Source organism: Oncorhynchus clarkii, chromosome 2 (genome assembly GCF_045791955.1).
Source record: "Oncorhynchus clarkii lewisi isolate Uvic-CL-2024 chromosome 2, UVic_Ocla_1.0, whole genome shotgun sequence".
Lineage (NCBI taxonomy): Eukaryota > Metazoa > Chordata > Actinopteri > Salmoniformes > Salmonidae > Oncorhynchus > Oncorhynchus clarkii.
The window spans coordinates 5,403,646-5,425,416 of record NC_092148.1 but is presented as its reverse complement, the minus strand read 5'-3'; the positions used below and the strand labels follow the sequence as shown (position 1 = coordinate 5,425,416).

The 21,771-nt window shown below is 46.2% G+C and overlaps 1 protein-coding gene across 1 annotated transcript in view; it reads right to left on the bottom strand.

Annotated features, from left to right (window-relative positions):
* The window catches only part of LOC139378880 (protein PALS2-like), a 36,696-nt gene extending 15,508 nt beyond the window's left edge, over nucleotides 1-21,188 (bottom strand). The window contains exons 1-4 of the mRNA XM_071121456.1: nucleotides 21,089-21,188; nucleotides 12,168-12,286; nucleotides 7,259-7,411; nucleotides 186-332 (exon numbers count right to left, since the gene is read on the bottom strand). Of these exons, the coding sequence (XP_070977557.1) occupies nucleotides 186-332; nucleotides 7,259-7,411; nucleotides 12,168-12,284 (417 nt within the window). The 5' untranslated portion in view covers nucleotides 12,285-12,286; nucleotides 21,089-21,188. The remainder of the gene's footprint in view (nucleotides 1-185; nucleotides 333-7,258; nucleotides 7,412-12,167; nucleotides 12,287-21,088) is intronic.
* Nucleotides 21,189-21,771: the final 583 nt, after the last annotated feature.

Genomic DNA, 21,771 nt, shown 5'->3' with positions numbered 1-21,771 from the left:
TACAAACTATGAACAGTCATCCAGATCTTGCAGATTGATTGGTAATGTCTGAGACGACGTCCTAAATGGTACCCTGTTCCCTACATAGTGCACCACTATTGACCGGAGCCCGGCTATTGGTCCCTGGTCAAAAGTAGTGCACTATATAAGGAATAGGGTGCCATTTGTGACAGTCATTAACTCACCAGTGGTTCGCCAGCCTTCTTCTGAATGCCAATTATCCTGACAGCGTCGGCGGGCATGAGGGGGCCGGTCGCCGTGGCATTACTGTTCACCTCCGACGGCATCTCATAACATTTAGCTGCCACCTTGTCATGGGCCTCAATCAAAGACTGGAGAGAGAGAGACAGAGAGACAGTTAGCTGCCACCTTGTCATGGGCCTTGATCAGAGACTGGAAAAGAAGAGAGAGACTGGAAAAGAGAGAGACTGGAAAAGAGAGAGACTGGAAAGGAGAGAGACTGGAAAAGAGCTGCCATTTTGTCATGGGCCTCGATCAGAGACTGGAGGAGAGAGGGAGAGACATGATTATTGAAGAGTGATTGTATTATTCCAGTAGAACACTAAGCCAAGGAGAAAAAAACATCACCACACAGAAAGGAAACAGTGTAAAACAGTTGGATTCGTAACCTCACTCCCCAGCTGAACACGTCCCCACTCACGCTATAAAAAAATGAAAACAATGGCTCACATTTCTATAGAGCCGTTCTGCTAAGACATTGTCAAGTGTGTGGTCATGTTTGTTTGTGAGGCAGAGGATCCCTGGTTGCAGCCCGGTAAGGGACAAGAACAGGGAAGGACGTGACACTGTTAATCAAGTACACACCTGTCTCCACACCCTCCTCCTCAACATATCACACAGACCTGTCTCCACACCCTCCTCCTCAACACATCACACAGACCTGTCTCCACACCCTCCTCCTCAACATATCGCACAGAGCTGTCGCCACACCCTCCTCCTCAACATATCACACAGAGCTGTCGCCACACCCTCCTCCTCAACATATCACACAGAGCTGTCTCCACACCCTGCTCCTCAACATATCACACAGAGCTGTCTCCACACCCTCCTCCTCAACATATCACACAGAGCTGTCTCCACACCCTCCTCCTCAACATATCACACAGAGCTGTCTCCACACCCTCCTCCTCAACATATCGCACAGACCTGTCTCCACACCCCCCTCCTCAACATATCGCACAGACCTGTCTCCACACCCCCCTCCTCAACATATCGCACAGACCTGTCTCCACACCCTCCTCCTCAACATATCGCACAGACCTGTCTCCACACCCCCCTCCTCAACATATCGCACAGACCTGTCTCCACACCCCCCTCCTCAACATATCACACAGACCTGTCTCCACACCCTCCTCCTCAACATATCACACAGACCTGTCTCCACACCCTCCTCCTCAACACATCACACAGACCTGTCTCCACACCCTCCTCCTCAACACATCACACAGACCTGTCTCCACACCCTCCTCCTCAACACATCACAGACCTGTCTCCACACCCTCCTCCTCAACATACCACACAGACCTGTCTCCACACCCTCCTCCTCAACATATCACACAGACCTGTCTCCACACCCTCCTCCTCAACATATCACACAGACCTGTCTCCACACCCTCCTCCTCAACATATAGTAGCTACTTCCGGCGCCGACAGAGATGGCCGCCTCGCTTCGCGTTCCTAGGAAACTATGCAGTTTTTTGTTTTTTTACGTGTTATTTCTTACATTAGTACCCCAGGTCATCTTAGGTTTCATTACATACAGTCGAGAAGAACTACTGAATATAAGATCAGCATCAACTCACCATCAGTACGACCAAGAATATGTTTTTCGCGACGCGGATCCTGTGTTCTGCCTTACAAACAGGACAACGGAGTGGATCCTATGCAGCGACCCAAAAAAACGACTCCGAAAGAGAGGGAAACGAGGCGGTCTTCTGGTCAGACTCCGGAGACGGGCACAGCGCGCACCACTCCCTAGCATTCTTCTTGCCAATGTCCAGTCTCTTGACAACAAGGTTGATGAAATCCGAGCAAGGGTAGCATTCCAGAGGGACATCAGAGACTAACGTTCTTTGCTTCACGGAAACGTGGCTTACTGGAGAGACGCAATCCGAAGCGGTGCAGCCAACAGGTTTCTCCACGCATCGCGCAGACAGGAAAAAACATCTTTCTGGTAAAAAGAGGGGCGGGGGCGTATGCCTTATGACTAACGTGACATGGTGCGATGAAAGAAACATACAGGAACTCAAATCCTTCTGTTCACCTGATTTAGAATTCCTCACAATCAAATGTAGACCGCATTATCTACCAAGAGAATTCTCTTCGATTATAATCACAGCCGTATATATCCCCCCCCAAGCAGACACATCGATGGCTCTGAACGAACTTTATTTAACTCTCTGCAAACTGGAAACAATTTATCCGGAGGCTGCATTCATTGTAGCTGGGGATTTTAACAAGGCTAATCTGAAAACAAGACTCCCCAAATTTTATCAGCATATCGATTGCGCAACCAGGGGAGGAAAGACCTTGGACCATTGTTACTCTAACTTCCGCGACGCATATAAGGCCCTGCCCCGCCCCCCTTTCGGAAAAGCGGACCACGACTCCATTTTGTTGATCCCTGCCTACAGACAGAAACTAAAACAAGAGGCTCCCACGCTGAGGTCTGTCCAACGCTGGTCCGACCAAGCTGACTCCACACTCCAAGACTGCTTCCATCACGTGGACTGGGAGATGTTTCGTATTGCGTCAGATAACAACATTGACGAATACGCTGATTCGGTGTGCGAGTTCATTAGAACGTGCGTTGAAGATGTCGTTCCCATAGCAACGATTAAAACATTCCCTAACCAGAAACCGTGGATTGATGGCAGCATTCGTGTGAAACTGAAAGCGCGAACCACTGCTTTTAATCAGGGCAAGGTGTCTGGTAACATGACCGAATACAAACAGTGCAGCTATTCCCTCCGCAAGGCTATCAAACAAGCTAAGCGCCAGTACAGAGACAAAGTAGAATCTCAATTCAACGGCTCAGACACAAGAGGCATGTGGCAGGGTCTACAGTCAATCACGGACTACAGGAAGAAACCCAGCCCAGTCACGGACCAGGATGTCTTGCTCCCAGGCAGACTAAATAACTTTTTTGCCCGCTTTGAGGACAATACAGTGCCACTGACACGGCCTGCAACGAAAACATGCGGTCTCTCCTTCACTGCAGCCGAGGTGAGTAAGACATTTAAACGTGTTAACCCTCGCAAGGCTGCAGGCCCAGATGGCATCCCCAGCCGCGCCCTCAGAGCATGCGCAGACCAGCTGGCCGGTGTGTTTACGGACATATTCAATCAATCCCTATACCAGTCTGCTGTTCCCACATGCTTCAAGAGGGCCACCATTGTTCCTGTTCCCAAGAAAGCTAAGGTAACTGAGCTAAATGACTACCGCCCCGTAGCACTCACATCCGTCATCATGAAGTGCTTTGAGAGACTAGTCAAGGACCATATCACCTCCACCCTACCTGACACCCTAGACCCACTCCAATTTGCTTACCGCCCAAATAGGTCCACAGACGATGCAATCTCAACCACACTGCACACTGCCCTAACCCATCTGGACAAGAGGAATACCTATGTGAGAATGCTGTTCATCGACTACAGCTCGGCATTCAACACCATAGTACCCTCCAAGCTCGTCATCAAGCTCGAGACCCTGGGTCTCGACCCCGCCCTGTGCAACTGGGTACTGGACTTCCTGACGGGCCGCCCCCAGGTGGTGAGGGTAGGCAACAACATCTCCTCCCCGCTGATCCTCAACACTGGGGCCCCACAAGGTTGCGTTCTGAGCCCTCTCCTGTACTCCCTGTTCACCCACGACTGCGTGGCCACGCACGCCTCCAACTCAATCATCAAGTTTGCGGACGACACAACAGTGGTAGGCTTGATTACCAACAACGATGAGACGGCCTACAGGGAGGAGGTGAGGGCCCTCGGAGTGTGGTGTCAGGAAAACAACCTCACACTCAACGTCAACAAAACTAAGGAGATGATTGTGGACTTCAGGAAACAGCAGAGGGAACACCCCCCTATCCACATCGATGGAACAGTAGTGGAGAGGGTAGCAAGTTTTAAGTTCCTCGGCATACACATCACAGACAAACTGAATTGGTCCACTCACACAGACAGCATCGTGAAGAAGGCGCAGCAGCGCCTCTTCAACCTCAGGAGGCTGAAGAAATTCGGCTTGTCACCAAAAGCACTCACAAACTTCTACAGATGCACAATCGAGAGCATCCTGGCGGGCTGTATCACCGCCTGGTATGGCAACTGCACCGCCCTCAACCGTAAGGCTCTCCAGAGGGTAGTGAGGTCTGCACAACGCATCACCGGGGGCAAACTACCTGCCCTCCAGGACACCTACACCACCCGATGTCACAGGAAGGCCATAAAGATCATCAAGGACATCAACCACCCGAGCCACTGCCTGTTCACCCCGCTATCATCCAGAAGGCGAGGTCAGTACAGGTGCATCAAAGCTGGGACCGAGAGACTGAAAAACAGCTTCTATCTCAAGGCCATCAGACTGTTAAACAGCCACCACTAACACTGAGTGGCTGCTGCCAACACACTGACACTGACTCAACTCCAGCCACTTTAATAATGGGAATTGATGGGAAATGATGTAAATATATCACTAGCCACTTTAAACAATGCTACCTTATATAAATGTTACTTACCCTACATTATTCATCTCATACGCATACGTATATACTGTACTCTATATCATCGACGGTATCCTTATGTAATACATGTATCACTAGCCACTTTATACTATACTATGCACTTTGTTTACATACTCATCTCATTTGTACATACTGTACCCGATACCATCTACTGTATCTTGCCTATGCTGCTCTGTACCATCACTCATTCATATATCCTTATGTACATATTCTTTATCCCCTTACACTGTGTACAAGACAGTAGTTTTGGAATTGTTAGTTAGATTACTTGTTATTACTGCATTGTCGGAACTAGAAGCACAAGCATTTCGCTACACTCGCATTAACATCTGCTAACCATGTGTATGTGACAAATAAAATTTGATTTGATTTGATTTGATTTTTATCACACAGACCTGTCTCCACACCCTCCTCCTCAACATATCACACAGAGCTGTCTCCACACCTTCCTCCTCAACATATCACACAGACCTGTCTCCAAACCCTCCTCCTCAACACATCACACAGACCTGTCTCCACACCCTCCTCCTCAACACATCACACAGAGCCGTCTCCACACCCTCCTCCTCAACACATCACACAGACCCGTCTCCACACCCTCCTCCTCAACATATCACACAGACCTGTCTCCACACCCTCCTCCTCAACACATCACACAGAGCCGTCTCCACACCCTCCTCCTCAACACATCACACAGACCTGTCTCCACACCCTCCTCCTCAACATATTTCATCATGTCGTAGTCAAGCAGCAACACTCATTGATTTACTACCAACTAACAAGAGAGAAACACACAACCTACTGGGTAACTGCCCCTCCAATGTATATGAACCAATCACAGCTCTTCTTCACAAGTAGACCACACTTCTTCACAACCAGTTCATGTTTAAGACCAAATGTAGCATGCAGGAAATACAATCATGAATCAGTCCCACAGGAAGGAAAGGAGGAACAAGACTGTTAAGTTCTCACCTGCAGAGCAGCCATATCACAGGATGAATATCTGACACACACACACACACACACACACACACAGAGACAGAGAGACACAGAGACAGAGAGAGACAGAGACAGAGAGAGACAGAACAGAGAGAGACAGAGAGAGGGAAAAACAGAAATACAGAGAGAGACAGAGACAGAGAGAGCAGCAACATGCATCAGTACAGATCTGGTTCACACATGATAGAACTCCCTAACCCAGAAATGTGCGTCTACCTCCCCCACTTGACCCCTCCACTCCCATTGGACCAGGGACATAGCCCCCCTCAGGCCGCAGTTTCTCATTGGTCCAGACAGAATAGGCTATTTTTTTATTTTTATCTCTAGGAGGGGCAAGTAGCAGAGGCAGAGAGAGAGAGTCAAAGACAGATTATTATAAGCAATTGATACCAGTGTCTCATTTACAATGGTGCCCTGAGGAAAACAATTTCATAATAATAATAATAATAATAATATAAATTAACACAACAGCTTCCAACACCACAAAAACAATGATTAAATCCAAACAGTTCTCCTTAAACACATTCAGTATTACAGCTCTAACTGCCGTAGAGGCACCAGAGAGTCACAGCTCTAGCTGCCGTAGAGGCACCAGAGAGCCACAGCTCTAACTGCCGTAGAGGCACCAGAGAGTCACAGCTCTAACTGCCATAGAGGCACCAGAGAGTCACAGCTCTAACTGCCATAGAGGCACCAGAGAGCCACAGCTCTAGCTGCCGTAGAGGCACCAGAGAGCCACAGCTCTAGCTGCCGTAGAGGCACCAGAGAGCCACAGCTCTAGCTGCCGTAGAGGCACCAGAGAGCCACAGCTCTAGCTGCCGTAGAGGCACCAGAGAGCCACAGCTCTAGCTGCCGTAGAGGCACCAGAGAGCCACAGCTCTAGCTGCCGTAGAGGCACCAGAGAGCCACAGCTCTAGCTGCCGTAGAGGCACCAGAGAGCCACAGCTCTAGCTGCCGTAGCGGCACCAGAGAGTCACAGCTCTAACTGCCGTAGCGGCACCAGAGAGTCACAGCTCTAGCTGCCGTAGAGGCACCAGAGAGTCACAGCTCTAACTGCCGTAGCGGCACCAGAGAGTCACAGCTCTAACTGCCGTAGAGGCACCAGAGAGTCACAGCTCTAGCTGCCGTAGAGGCACCAGAGAGTCAATGAATGAGATGTTCGACGAACACGTGTCCACATACTTTTGACCATGTAGTGTAGTTCCAACCAGGGAGAGAGATGATTATTATTATTATAATGTTAATCTCCAAAGTAAACTTTGGCAACATGTATATTGTTACATAATGACAATAAAATAAAATAAATTGAAATGAATTGAATCTTGAGAGAGAGCGAGAGGCAGAGACAGCGAGGCAGAAACTTCAGGAGTAATATGGTGATTGACAGGACAGTCATTCTCTAGTCTACTTTCAGGCTAGCTCTAACAACTCAACGGTACTGTGTGTGTGTGTACACATAGGTGTGTGAGTGTGTGTGTGCATACATAGGTGTGTGAGTACCTTGAAGTGTGGTTCCTGGAGGATGTTGGCTAGTTCCTCGGCGGAGGCGTCTCTACTACTCAGTCCTGTGAGGGAGTCTAGGATCTCTGAGACCAGCTGCTGGTTGTTGTCTCTCACAGCCTCCAGCTTCACATCCGCCAGCCTCTCATGGGCCTGCAGAGACACACATTAATACACACAGTATTTAGTTCAGGTTTTAACTATCCCAACGCCCAGACCGAGAGACAACGTTTAGTTATTCTGCCCCCGGCCTCTGGAACAGCCTGCCAGAGAACCTGAGGGGGACCAATAGGCTGCCAGAGAACCTGAGGGGGACCAATAGGCTGCCAGAGAACCTGAGGGGGACCAATAGGCTGCCAGAGAACCTGAGGGGGACCAATAGGCTGCCAGAGAACCTGAGGGGGACCAAGAGGCATGGAGAGACAACGTTTAGTTATTCTGCCCCCGGAACAGCCTGCCAGAGAACCTGAGGGGGGCTGAAACTGTGGACATATTTAAAAGAGATCTTAAAACAGCTTTTAAGTTGAGATTTTCCTTGGGGTGCTTTTTAGTCATTCAGTTATTGTTGTTCTTTCATTTGTTGTGTAGTAAATATTTCAGGTGTTATTTGTTTTTTTCCTATGAAGCACATTGTGTTGCATTCCATGCTGTAGAAATAAAGCCTGATTTAATTTATGCGTGCCCTGGTCAGTTTTTTCCCTGTGAAAAGTGAACCTAGTGTAAAATGTCCACCAGATGTCAGCATGTCACAACAAACAAACACACTATTCCTTATGGCCTTTCTCTTGCATTTCAAAGACGGTACAAAAAAAATAAAACAAAAATTAAACACGTTTTTCTTCTTTGTGTTTAGTGAGTCCTCCAGATCAGAGGCAGTAGGGATGACCAGGGATGTTCTCTGTTTAGTGAGTCCTCCAGATCAGAGGCAGTAGTGATGACCAGGGATGTTCTCTGTTTAGTGAGTCCTCCAGATCAGAGACAGTAGGGATGACCAGGGATGTTCTCTGTTTAGTGAGTCCACCAGATCAGAGACAGTAGGGATGACCAGGGATGTTCTCTGTTTAGTGAGTCCACCAGATCAGAGGTAGTAGGGATGACCAGGGATGTTCTCTGTTTAGTGAGTCCGTCAGATCAGAGGCAGTAGGGATGACCAGGGATGTTCTCTGTTTAGTGAGTCCTCCAGATCAGAGGCAGTAGTGATGACCAGGGATGTTCTCTGTTTAGTGAGTCCTCCAGATCAGAGACAGTAGGGATGACCAGGGATGTTCTCTGTTTAGTGAGTCCACCAGATCAGAGACAGTAGGGATGACCAGGGATGTTCTCTGTTTAGTGAGTCCACCAGATCAGAGGTAGTAGGGATGACCAGGGATGTTCTCTGTTTAGTGAGTCCTCCAGATCAGAGGTAGTAGTGATGACCAGGGATGTTCTCTGTTTAGTGAGTCCTCCAGATCAGAGGCAGTAGGGATGACCAGGGATGATCTCTGTTTAGTGAGTCCACCAGATCAGAGGTAGTAGTGATGACCAGGGATGTTCTCTGTTTAGTGAGTCCTCCAGATCAGAGGCAGTAGTGATGACCAGGGATGTTCTCTGTTTAGTGAGTCCACCAGATCAGAGGTAGTAGTGATGACCAGGGATGTTCTCTGTTTAGTGAGTCCTCCAGATCAGAGGCAGTAGGGATGACCAGGGATGATCTCTGTTTAGTGAGTCCACCAGATCAGAGGCAGTAGGGATGACCAGGGATGTTCTCTGTTTAGTGAGTCCACCAGATCAGAGGCAGTAGGGATGACCAGGGATGTTCTCTGTTTAGTGAGTCCACCAGGTCAGAGGCAGTAGGGATGACCAGGGATGTTCTCTGTTTAGTGAGTCCACCAGATCAGAGGCAGTAGGGATGACCAGGGATGTTCTCTGTTTAGTGAGTCCACCAGGTCAGAGGCAGTAGGGATGACCAGGGATGTTCTCTGTTTAGTGAGTCCACCAGATCAGAGGCAGTAGGGATGACCAGGAATGTTCTCTGTTTAGTGAGTCCACCAGGTCAGAGGCAGTAGGGATGACCAGGGATGTTCTCTGTTTAGTGAGTCCACCAGATCAGAGGCAGTAGGGATGACCAGGAATGTTCTCTGTTTAGTGAGTCCACCAGATCAGAGGCAGTAGGGATGACCAGGGATGTTCTCTGTTTAGTGAGTCTGCCAGATCAGAGGCAGTAGGGATGACCAGGGATGTTCTCTGTTTAGTGAGTCCTCCAGATCAGAGGCAGTAGGGATGACCAGGGATGTTCTCTGTTTAGTGAGTCCACCAGATCAGAGGCAGTAGGGATGACCAGGGATGTTCTCTGTTTAGTGAGTCCTCCAGATCAGAGGCAGTAGGGATGACCAGGGATGTTCTCTGTTTAGTGAGTCCTCCAGATCAGAGGCAGTAGGATGACCAGGGATGTTCTCTGTTTAGTGAGTCCACCAGATCAGAGGCAGTAGGGATGACCAGGGGTGTTCTCTGTTTAGTGAGTCCTCCAGATCAGAGGCAGTAGTGATGACCAGGGATGTTCTCTGTTTAGTGAGTCCTCCAGATCAGAGGCAGTAGGGATGACCAGGGGTGTTCTCTGTTTAGTGAGTCTGCCAGATCAGAGACAGTAGGGATGACCAGGGATGTTTTCTGTTTAGTGAGTCCACCAGATCAGAGGCAGTGGGGATGACCAGGGATGTTCTCTGTTTAGTGAGTCCTCCAGATCAGAGGCAGTAGGGATGACCAGGGATGACCAGGGATGTTCTCTGTTTAGTGAGGCCTCCAGATCAGAGGCAGTAGGGATGACCAGGGATGTTTTCTGTTTAGTGAGTCCACCAGATCAGAGGCAGTAGGGATGACCAGGGATGTTCTCTGTTTAGTGAGTCCTCCAGATCAGAGGCAGTAGGGATGACCAGGGATGTTCTCTGTTTAGTGAGTCCCCCAGAGCAGAGGCAGTAGGGATGACCAGTAATGTTCTCTGTTTAGTGAGTCCCCCAGAGCAGAGGCAGTAGGGATGACCAGTAATGTTCTCTGTTTAGTGAGTCCGCCAGATCAGAGGCAGTAGGGATGACTAGTAATGTTCTCTGTTTAGTGAGTCCTCCAGATCAGAGGCAGTAGAGATGACCAGTAATGTTCTCTGTTTAGTGAGTCCTCCAGATCAGAGGCAGTAGGGATGACCAGTAATGTTCTCTGTTTAGTGAGTCCTCCAGATCAGAGGCAGTAGGGATGACCAGTAATGTTCTCTGTTTAGTGAGTCCTCCAGATCAGAGGCAGTAGGGATGACTAGTAATGTTCTCTGTTTAGTGAGTCCTCCAGATCAGAGGCAGTAGGGATGACCAGGAATGTTCTCTTGATAAGTGTGTCAATTAGACCATTTTCCTGTCCTGCTAAGCATTCAAAACATAATGAGTACTTTTGGGTGTCATGGAAAATGTATGGAGTAATAAGTAAAGACATTTTAGGAATGTAATGAAGTAAAATGAGTCAAAAAATATGATTACTATAGTACAGATTCATCCCAAAAAATACTTTAAAAGTACTAAAATACTTTACACCACTACAAAAGTGAAAAAAAATAGAATCAAATACGACCAAGGGACAACTGCACAGTGTACTGTCCACACTCCCCCTCACCCATACAGCCCAGGTGCAGAAACAGGTTTTAAAGTAAAGGACAGACACCCACAAAAACTGCTTCAATTGTAAAGTATTTATACTTAAGTACTTTAACACCACTGCGGTTTATAAATTAGGCATTAGGCCCCTGGCCTCTACAGACTCTGACATGGCTGGCCCTCTGAAACACGTTGTAGATGACATTTCACTGCAGTGTTAAACATAGATGTGCAGCTGTTAACCCCATGCACCCGGCAGTAACCACCGAGACTTAGGCTGGGGTTACACAAAGCAACTTTAACGCAATTCTAGTTGCAGTTGCAAGTGACGGAATCTCAAGCAACTTTGCGGTTGGTTACATGAAGCAACTCAAATGTGATTAAAATTGCACGCAACAGCCAATCAAATTGAAGCGGATGGTTTGAGAATTCTAAACTCAACCCATGTCATCTGCTGCATTACGTCGTGGTTTCACTAATGTGTTCACCCAACTGTTTGGTTATTGTGACAGCAAGGACACCGTAGAAATGCAGCCTGTACAATTTAGCTAGTTAGCCTAAAGGACATCGCAAACACCAACACAGCTAGCTAGTCAAAATTACATGGCAAACACCAACACAGCTAGCTAGCCAAAATTACACGGCAAACACCAACACCTAGCTAGTTAACAACGAGCTAACCAAGCTAGCACAGTTCATGGTGGACAATTTCAGTTGAAACTGGTCAAGGAGAGGTTTGGCTTCTCTTTGAAATTACATGTATTGACTGCTAAACCATGTACAAATAACTTGTATACAACTCCTGTTGTGTTAGTCTCTGTTCTGTCAACCCTGATTGCGGGTTGTTCTGCGCAGCACGAACAGCTGTGTTGACATGACAACTGGGTCGGAATTCCGAACCTTCAAATGGATCATGTGACAAAAGTGTTTGTTTTGATTGGCTGTTGCTTGCAACTAGTTGCACAAAGTTTGAACTGGATTCAACCAAGTTGCAGATGAGATGCTTATTGGTTGCAGTGTTTCCCCAAGCAACCAACAAACAACTCGGTTGCAAGCAACTAAAATTGCTGGCCAGTTGCGCCATGTACTGGCAGACTGGCTGGCTAATTGGCCATACCATACATTCAAAACACTTGTGGCCAAAACGTTCCAGACTGCTGTTGTTTGACTCATGGCCGTTATTGGCACAGTCCGTTCTGACAAGATGGAGGAGACATTTATATGGTGGCACTGAGTGCTTCTTCCTCTCCCCTCCTTCTCTTCTCTCTTAACTGATGATATGATGGAGTGTATGTTACCTTGGCGAGGGAGCGGACTATGGGGCTCTCTATGATTCCCTTGAGGAAGAGGAGGTCGATGTCTTTGGCCCCCGTGGTGGGAGGCAGTTCTCTCAGGTTATCCAGCACCTGCTGCATGGCTGGAGGACAAACACAAAATGTTTAAAAAAAGAAAAATACTATTTTTATATCCACAAAATCAATAGTTCTATGCAGACTTGCAATCAGAAGGCCACGTAATGTCAGCCTATGTATATGGCAGAGACTCCCAAACATCAGCACCACAAGTCAGCACTGATAACCTAGACTGTTGTCGTGACACGGCGGCCTGGTATTTCAGAAGGTCTGCGCCACGTAGGGATGCTCCACAAAGGTCTCCTCCCCCCTCTGGCCTTCCCCCACAACAACACCTGGCATATTTGGTACATAAGAACACACATCAACATCAAACCAGGATGTTCTGACTAGAGAATGTTTGTAAATGTGCACTGATGGTGAGACTTCCTGTCTGACCTAGTTAGCTACCAGGAAGACCAGGCGGTCATGTCTAGCTAGCTACAGTGCAATCAGAAAGTATTCAGAACCATTCACTTTGTCCACGTTGTTACGTTACAGACTTATTCTAAAATTGATTACATATTTATTTCCTTTCCTCATCAATCTACACACAATAAACCATAAACAGGCTGAGAAATGTTTGTCAATTTATTACAACTAAAAAACAGAAATACCTTCTTTACATAAGTATTCAGACCCTTTGCTATGAGACTCAAAATTGAGGTCAGGTGCATCCTGTTTCCATTGATCACCCTTGAGATATTTCTACAACTTGATTGGATTCTACCAATGGTAATTTCAATTGATTGGAAAGCCACACACACCTGTCTATATAAAAGGTCCCACAGTTGACAGTGCATGTCAGATCAAAAACCAAGCCATGAGGTCGAAGGAATTGTCCGTATAGCTCTGAGACAGGATTGTGTTGAGACACAGATCTGGGGGAAGGGTACCAAAAAATTTCTGCAGCATTGAAGATCCCCAAGAACACAGTGGCCTCCATCATTCTTGAAAATGGAAGAAGCTTGGAGCCACCAAGACTCTTCCTAGAGTTGGCCGCCCGGACAAACTGAGCAATCGGGGGAGAAGGGCCTTGGTCAGGGACGTGACAAAGAACCTGATAGTTGTCCTTCTGGAAGGTTCTCAGAGTGACTATCTCTACAGCACTCCACCAATCAGGCCTTTATGGTGGACAGGCCAGGCGGAAGTCACTCATCAAGAAAAAGGCACATGACAGCCCGTTTAGATTTTGCCAAAAGGCACCTACAGTGGCTTGCGAAAGTATTCACCCCCCTTGGCATTTTCCCCATTTTGTTGCCTTAAAACCTGGAATTAAAATAGAGTTTTTTGTGGTTTGTATCACTTGATTTACACAACACTTTGAAGATGCAAAATATTTTTTTATTATGAAACAAACAAGAATTAAGACACACAAAAAAACTAAAACTTGAGCGTGCATAACTATTCACCCCCCCAAAGTCAATATTTTGTAGAGCCACCTTTTGCAGCAATTACAGCTACAAGTCTCTTGGGGTATGTCTCAACTTGCTTGACACATCTAGCCACTGGGATTTTTGCTCATTCTTCAAGGCAAAACTGCTCCAGCTCCTTCAAGTTGGATGGGTTCCACTGGTGCAATCTAAGTCATACCACAGATCCTAAATTGGATTGAGGTCTGGGCTTTGACCAGGTCATTCCAAGACATTTAAATGTTTCCCTTTAAACCAGTCGATTGTTGCATTAGCAGTATGCTTAGGGTAATTGCCCTGCTGGAAGGTGAACCTCTGCCCCAGTCTCAAATCTCTGGAAGACTTAAAACAGGATTCCCTCAAGAATTTCCCTGTATTTAGCGCCATCCATCATTCTGACCAGTTTCCCAGTCCCTGGAGGTTGAAAAACATTCCCACAGCATGATGCTGCTACCACCACGCTTCACTGTGGGGATGGTGCTCTCGGGGTGATGAGAGGTGTGGGGTTTGCACCAGACATAGCATTTTCATTGATGGCCAAAAAGCTCAATTTTTGACTCATCTGACCAATGTACCTTCTTCCATATGTTTGGGGAGTGCCTTTTTTTTCACATGCCTTTTGGTGAACACCAAACGTGTTTGCCTATTATTTTCTTTAAGCAATGTATTTTTTCTGGCCACTCTTCCGTAAAGCCCAGCTCTCTGTGGTGTCCGGCTTAAAGTGGTCCTATGGACAGATACTCCAATCTCCACTGTGGAGCTTTGTAGCTCCTTCAGGGTTATCTTTGGTCTCTTTGTTGCCCCCTGATTACTGCCCTCCTTGCCTGGTCCGTGAGTTTTGGTGGGCGGCCCTCTCTTGGCAGGTTTGTTGTGGTGCCATATTCTCTAAATTTTTTAATAATGGATTTAATGGTGCTCCGTGGGATGTTAAGTTTGAGGATTTTTTTTTTTATGACCCAAACCTGATCTGTACTTCTCCACACAGGTGGACTTTAACTAATTATGAGACTTCTGAAGGTAATTGGTTTCACCAGATCTTATTTAGGGGCTTCAAAGCAAAGGGGTGAATACATATGTACACACCACTTCAGTTTTTTTATTTATTTTTTAAATAAGTATTTTTTTCATTTCACTTCACCAATTTGGACTATTTTGTGTATGTACATTACATTAAATCCAAATAAAAATCTATTTAAATTACAAGTTGAAATGCAACACAAATAGGAAAAACGCCAAGGGGGATGAATACTTTTGCACTATAAAGCCGAAGATTCTCTGGTCTGATTAAACCAAAACTGTTTGGCCTGATTGCCAAGCGTCACATCTGGAGGAAACCTGGCACCATCCATATGGTGAAGCATGGTGGTGGCAGCATCAGGCTTTTTCTTTGCAACTCTGCCTAGAAGATCAGCATCCTGGAGTCGCCTCTTCACTGTTGACGTTGAGACTGGTGTTTTGTGGGTACTATTTAATGAAGCTGGCAGTTGAGGACTTGTGAGGCGTCTGTTTCTCAAACTAGACACTAATGTACTTGTCCTCTTGCTCAGTTGTGCACCGGGGCCTCTCACCCCTCTTTCTATTCTGGTTAGAGCCAGTTTGCGCTGTTCTGTGAAGGGAGTGGTACACAGCATTGTACGAGATCTTCAGTTTCTTGGCAATTTCTCACATGGAATAGCCTTCATTTCTTAGAACAAGAAAAGTTATGAATTTCGGAAGAAAATGTCTTTGTTTCTGGCCATTTTTAGCCTGTAATCGCACCCACAAATGCTGATGCGCCAGACACAACTAGTCTAAAGAAGGCCAGTTTTATTGTTTCTTTAAAATCAGCAGTGTTCAGCTGTGCTAACATAATTGCAAAGGGGTTTTCTAATGATCAAGTAGCCTTTTAAAATTATAAACTTGGATTAGCTAACTACGTGCCTTTGGAACACAGGAGTGATGGTTGCTGATAATGGGCCTCTGTACCCCTACGTAGATATTCCATTAAAAATAAATCAGCCGTTTCCAGCTACAATAATCATTTACAACATTAACAATGTCTACACTGTATTTTTGATCAATTTAATGTTATATGGACAAAAAAAAAATATGCTTTTCTTTCAAAAACAAGGACCTTCTAAGTGACCCCAAACTTTTGAACGGTAGTGTATGTGTTCTTAACTGATTTGCCTAGTTAGGTTACATTAACATTTTTTTTAAAGATTGATGATTTAAAATATATATATATATATATATATATATATATATTTAGAATAAGGCTGTAATGTAACAAAACGTGGAAAAGGTCAAGGGGTCTGAATACTTTCCGAATGCACTGTATGTACAGGTCCTTGTATGAACGGCCTGTCTCACACCTTAGTAGATATCGGGAAGACCAGGCGATCATGTCTAGTTTTATACGAGTCGGTCTAATCCTGAAACACATTCCAGCCTGTGTCTATTCCACAAGTTACCACAGGCTAAATCTATGAAGTTAAAATGCCTATTTACTCTGTTCCATCTGACTGCTGAATCCACTGTCTCATCTACCCAGCCAGGTAATTTATAAAGTTGATCTCCACTATAAAAAGCATCTAGACATTATCTACCATTTCTTTTAGACTAACATTTAGTTTTCAACAGCAGAGATTTATATAAACCTTCCTGTCTGTCTCTCTGACATTTGCTAAATGTTTTCAATATTCAAATTCGACCTCCAGCTGTCCCATAGTAATAAACGAGTCAGGACGAGACAAACAGGGAGGCAGGCAGCATTTCTCAGCCAGTTGAAATCATGAATCAGCTGGCATCATGTTTTACATACATATATACACTGCTCAAAAAATAAAGGGAACACTAAAATAACACGCCCTGGATCTGAATGAATTAAATATTCTTATTAAATACTTTTTTCTTTCCCTAGTTGAATGTGCTGACAACAAAATCACACAAAAAATTATCAATGGAAATCAAATTTATCAACCCATGGAGGTCTGGATTTGGAGTCAAACTCAAAATTAAAGTGGAAAACCACACTACAGGCTGATCCAACTTTGATGTAATGTCCTTAAAACAAGTCATAATGAGGCTCAGTAGTGTGGGTGTGGCCTCCACGTGCCTGTATGACCTCCCTACAACGCCTGGGCATGCTCCTGATGAGGTGGTGTCCCAGATGTGCTCAATTGGATTCAGGTCTGGGGAACGGGTGGGCCAGTCCATAGCATCAATGCCTTCCTCTTGCAGGAACTGCTGACACACTCCAGCCACATGAGGTCTAGCATTGTCTTGTATTAGGAGGAACCCAGGGCCAACTGCACCAGCATATGGTCTCACAAGGGGTCTGAGGATTTCATCTCGGTACCTAATGGCAGTCAGGCGACCTCTGGCGAGCACATGGAAGGCTGTGCGGCCCCCCAAAGAAATGCCATACCACACCATGACTGACCCACCGCCAAACCGGTCATGCTGGAGGATGTTGCAGGCAGCAGAATGTTCTCCACGGCATCTCCAGACTGTCACATGTGCTCAGTGTGAACCTGCTTTCATCTGTGAAGAGCACAGGGTGCCAGTGGCGAATTTGCCAATCTTGGTGTTCTCTGGCAAATGAAAAGCGTCCTGCACTGTGTTGGGCTGTAAGCACAACCCCCACCTGTGGACGTCGGGCCCTCATACCACCCTCATGGAGTCTGTTTCTGACCGTTTGAGCAGACACATGCACATTTGTGGCCTGCTGGAGGTCATTTTGCAGGGCTCTGGCAGTGCTCGTCCTGCTCCTCCTTGCACAAAGGCGGAGGTAGCGGTCCTGCTGCTGGGTTGTTGCCCTCCTACGGCCTCCTCCACGTCTCCTGATGTACTGGCATGTCTCCTGGTAGCGCCTCCATGCTCTGGACACTACGCTGACAGGCACAGCAAACCTTATTGCCACAGCTTGCATTGATGTGCCATCCTGGATGAGCTGCACTACCTGAGCCACTTGTGTGGGTTGTAGACTCCGTCTCATGCTACCACTAGAGTGAAAGCACCGCCAGCATTCAAAAGTGACCAAAACATCAGCCAGGAAGCATAGGAACTGAGAAGTGGTCTGTGGTCCCCACCTGCAGAACCATTCCTTTATTGGGGGTGTCTTGCTAATTGCCTATAATTTCCACCTGTTGTCTATGCCATTTGCACAACAGCATGTGAAATGTATTGTCAATCAGTGTTGCGTCCTAAGTGGACAGTTTGATTTCACAGAAGTGTGATTGACTTGGAGTTACATTGTGTTGTTTAAGTGTTCCCTATATTTTTTTGAGCAGTGTACATACACACATACAAATAAATGTCAATTGAAAAAATGTCAAACGAAACAAAGAGCAGCTAGTTTCCAGTCTTTCCAGCTTCAGTTTGATGTGATTGTGTTAGCTGTGCTGTTGCCTAGCTCCTATGAACAACAGTGTCCTGACAAGAGAACACATTTTCTATGCCAGGTGAAATCACGCCTCATTAGCGCATTGGATGTATCCAAATAAATGTCACTAGAAAACAGCTTAAACAAATTAAAATGCATCTCCTTTGCTGTTTGACCTGACTGTAAGTTATCCGTAGTTGGCTAGCAAGCAAGCAAGCAAGGGATAAGAACGTTGTCAGCCAGTATGGCAAAAGAACATTTAGAACGAACAAACCATAAAAATGATGCCAGCTGATTCATGATTTCGACTGGCTGAGAAAAGCTGCCTCCTGTCTCGTCCCGACTCCTTCATTACTATGGGACAGCTGGATATTACATTGTTTCAATATTCAAATGTTGCAAATGTCGGAGAGACAGACAGCAAGGTTTATACAAATACCCACTGTTGTAAACTAAATGTTAGCCTAAAAGAAACGCGAGATAATGTCTACATACTTTTTCTAGTGGAGGTCAAGTTTATAAATTGCCTGGCTGGGCTGATGAAACAGTGGATTGTGTAGTCAGAAAGAACAGATTCAATTTAAAAAGTCAGATTTAGCCGGTGGTAACTTATGGAATAGACACCGGGTGGAATGCAGTTTTAACCAACCAGCATTCAGGATTAGACCCACCCTTTGTATAATTCAAGATGGATGTTGATGAAACACGTCACGCCCCTTTAAACTGTCTATTTTAACTTCTATGGTAACGACATTTGATTTGGATATTAATGAGTGCACAGTGACAAATTCCAAAAATCAAGATCAAACACAAATGTAGGGCCTTGATGTAAAATACCCGGCATAACAAGGGTGAAACAACTGGAGCAGTAAGCGACCATCAATGGAGTGATTCAGTACGAAAAGCCTTCATTTCCATAACCCCAACAAGCAACTCGCTAAAACAATGGAGAAGTTCCAAATGGCATCCTATTTCCTTTATAGTGCACTACTTTTGACCAAGACCCATCATAGTGCACTATATAGGGAATAGGGTGCCATTTGGGACAGACATTGACGGGTCCCACTGGTAGATGTCTCCAACATTAACTATATAAGAGAACAGAACCGTTTCCCAATTCAAGCCTGTAAGTGGTTACTGGTGAAACACTCAAACCAAGGCTTGTCACAGCCTACTGACAGCTTTCTCTGGTCTACCTTCTAATCTTCACAAGAAACATCATGACAAAATCACAAGGACTTTGACTTGCACACACTAACATAGAGGTAACAAAATAAAGGAAAGCCCAAATTAGGGCGTTGGGCACCACGAGCCAACAGAACAGCTTCAATGCACCAAGGCATAGATTCTACAAGTGTCTGGAACTCTATTGGAGGGATGTGACACCATTCTTCCATGAGAAATTCCATCATTTGGTGTATTGATGATGGAAAACACAGTCTCAGGTGCCGCTCCAGAATCTTCCATAAGTGTTGAAATTGGGTTGAGATCTGGTGACTGAGACACACCCTTTAAACCCCTATGATCCTTTGAGACTCAATATTAGGCCAGGTGTTCCTAAGGTGTGGTATACTCAGGTGTATTAAACAACAATCTGACATGTAAACAAACCCCATGTAGCCACAATGCAAACAACAGCGGCCCATTATAACACCTTGTAAATAATATGTTTTTGAGAGACATTTGAATGGAACAATAACACTACAGGATGAACTTTCCCCTAGGTACAGATCTATGATAGGCTTCTCCGCCTCCAATCCTAACCTTAACCATTAGTGGGGGAAAATGCTAAACTGTCCCAAGATGAGTGTCTAAGGGCAACTTCACCCTATATCAAAACCAGTCTGTCTGCCCTCATCTCAGGTAGACTGGAGAGGGTAGGGAACCCACATCAAAAGGTTTCCACTTCATCAGCTACCAACCAGGATGTTAACAACAACGTTGATCACTCTTTTTTTTAATTTTTTTTTTTACATAGTTTCAAAGTCTTGGTGGAGAGGATGGGTTTTTCCCCCACTCCTCCTGGATAAAGGTTGTGCCCCAAAAAGCACCCTATGAGCCCTGGTCAGAAGTAGTTCCCTATAAAGGGAAAAGAGTACAAACTGGCCTAAACAACCCCAGTGTCCAGACAGAGGAGAGTACAAACTGGCCGAACCAACCCCACTGTCCAGACAGAGGAGAGTACAAACTGGCCTAACCAACCCCAGTGTCCAGACAGAGGAGAGTACAAACTGGCCGAACCAACCCCACTGTCCAGACAGAGGAGAGTACAAACTGGCCGAACCAACCCCAGTGTCCAGACAGAGGAGAGTACAAACTGGCCGAACCAACCCCAGTGTCCAGACAGAGGAGAGTACAAACTGGCCGAACCAACCCCACTGTCCAGACAGAGGAGAGTACAAACTGGCCGAACCAACCCCACTGTCCAGCCAGAGGAGAGTACAAACTGGCCGAACCAACCCCACTGTCCAGACAGAGGAGAGTACAAACTGGCCGAACCAACCACACTGTCCAGACAGAGGAGAGTACAAACTGGCCGAACCAACCCCACTGTCCAGACAGAGGAGAGTACAAACTGGCATAACCAACCCCACTGTCCAGACAGAGGAGAGTACAAACTGGCCGAACCAACCCCACTGTCCAGACAGAGGAGAGTACAAACTGGCCGAACCAACCTCACTGTCCAGACAGAGGAGAGTACATACTGCCCTAACCAACCCCACTGTCCAGACAGAGGAGAGTACAAACTGGCATAACCAACCCCACTGTCCAGACAGAGGAGAGTACAAACTGGCCTAATCAAACACGCTGTGGCTGGGTTGTCCAGATGGATGGACACACCACACAGACACACACAGCAGAAAATACATTTCCACAACAGACACATTGTTGTCCCTCTTCACACCTTAGTTACTCAGACATCCTCATGAATGGAGCATTGTTTCAAACATAGATTCATGTTTAACCAATCAGTGTTAAAAAAAAAAAGGTGGACGTACGTGACAGAAGAATGGAAGTAGTAAAGCAGGAAGTGAACCTCTGACACTCACCTGTGAATTGTGCTCCAACGCAGCGCAGCGGCTGAAAGCCCTACTCCCAGTACACACCAGTCATCTGGTGGCCTGCCTGCCTGTGGCAACACAGAAGAACCTGAAAAGGAACACAGGGAGACAACACCTTGTTATTACCCAATGCCCAATAATACGGGATTGCTAGCTAACCTGAAATGCTTGCTTTCCAACTTAAATAGCTTCAGAGTGACTCATCTGAAATGGCCGCGTCGACCTTTAAAGGACAATAGTCCAACCATTTTAGTCTTGCTGTAGACAACATGCTGTAATGTTCAACAGTTTCCATTTGGTCAGATCACTGCCACTCCAGAGGGCTTTCAATCCTCACTCTTAGTGTGTGCTTTCTGATTGGACAAAGAAAGTCATGTGGTCATACCGTTCTGGGGGGGGGGGGGGGGGGACGGACTGAAAAGCATTAATCGCATTATGTTGATTACCCTAGAGGTCAAGAGTGCAAGTAGTCAACTCCAGAGCTGCCAAGTCCCTGGTATCATTGTGTGGTCTATATTTGTCAGGTTGGTTTTCATCACCACGGGGATCAGTAGCATTTAAAGCGAACATTCAAACCGTCCAGATTCTCTACCCAGGCCTTCTCCCTGAGGTGTGTGTACTTAACTCACTCCACCTTGTGGGTTCCCACATGAAATAAATACTATAGTGTA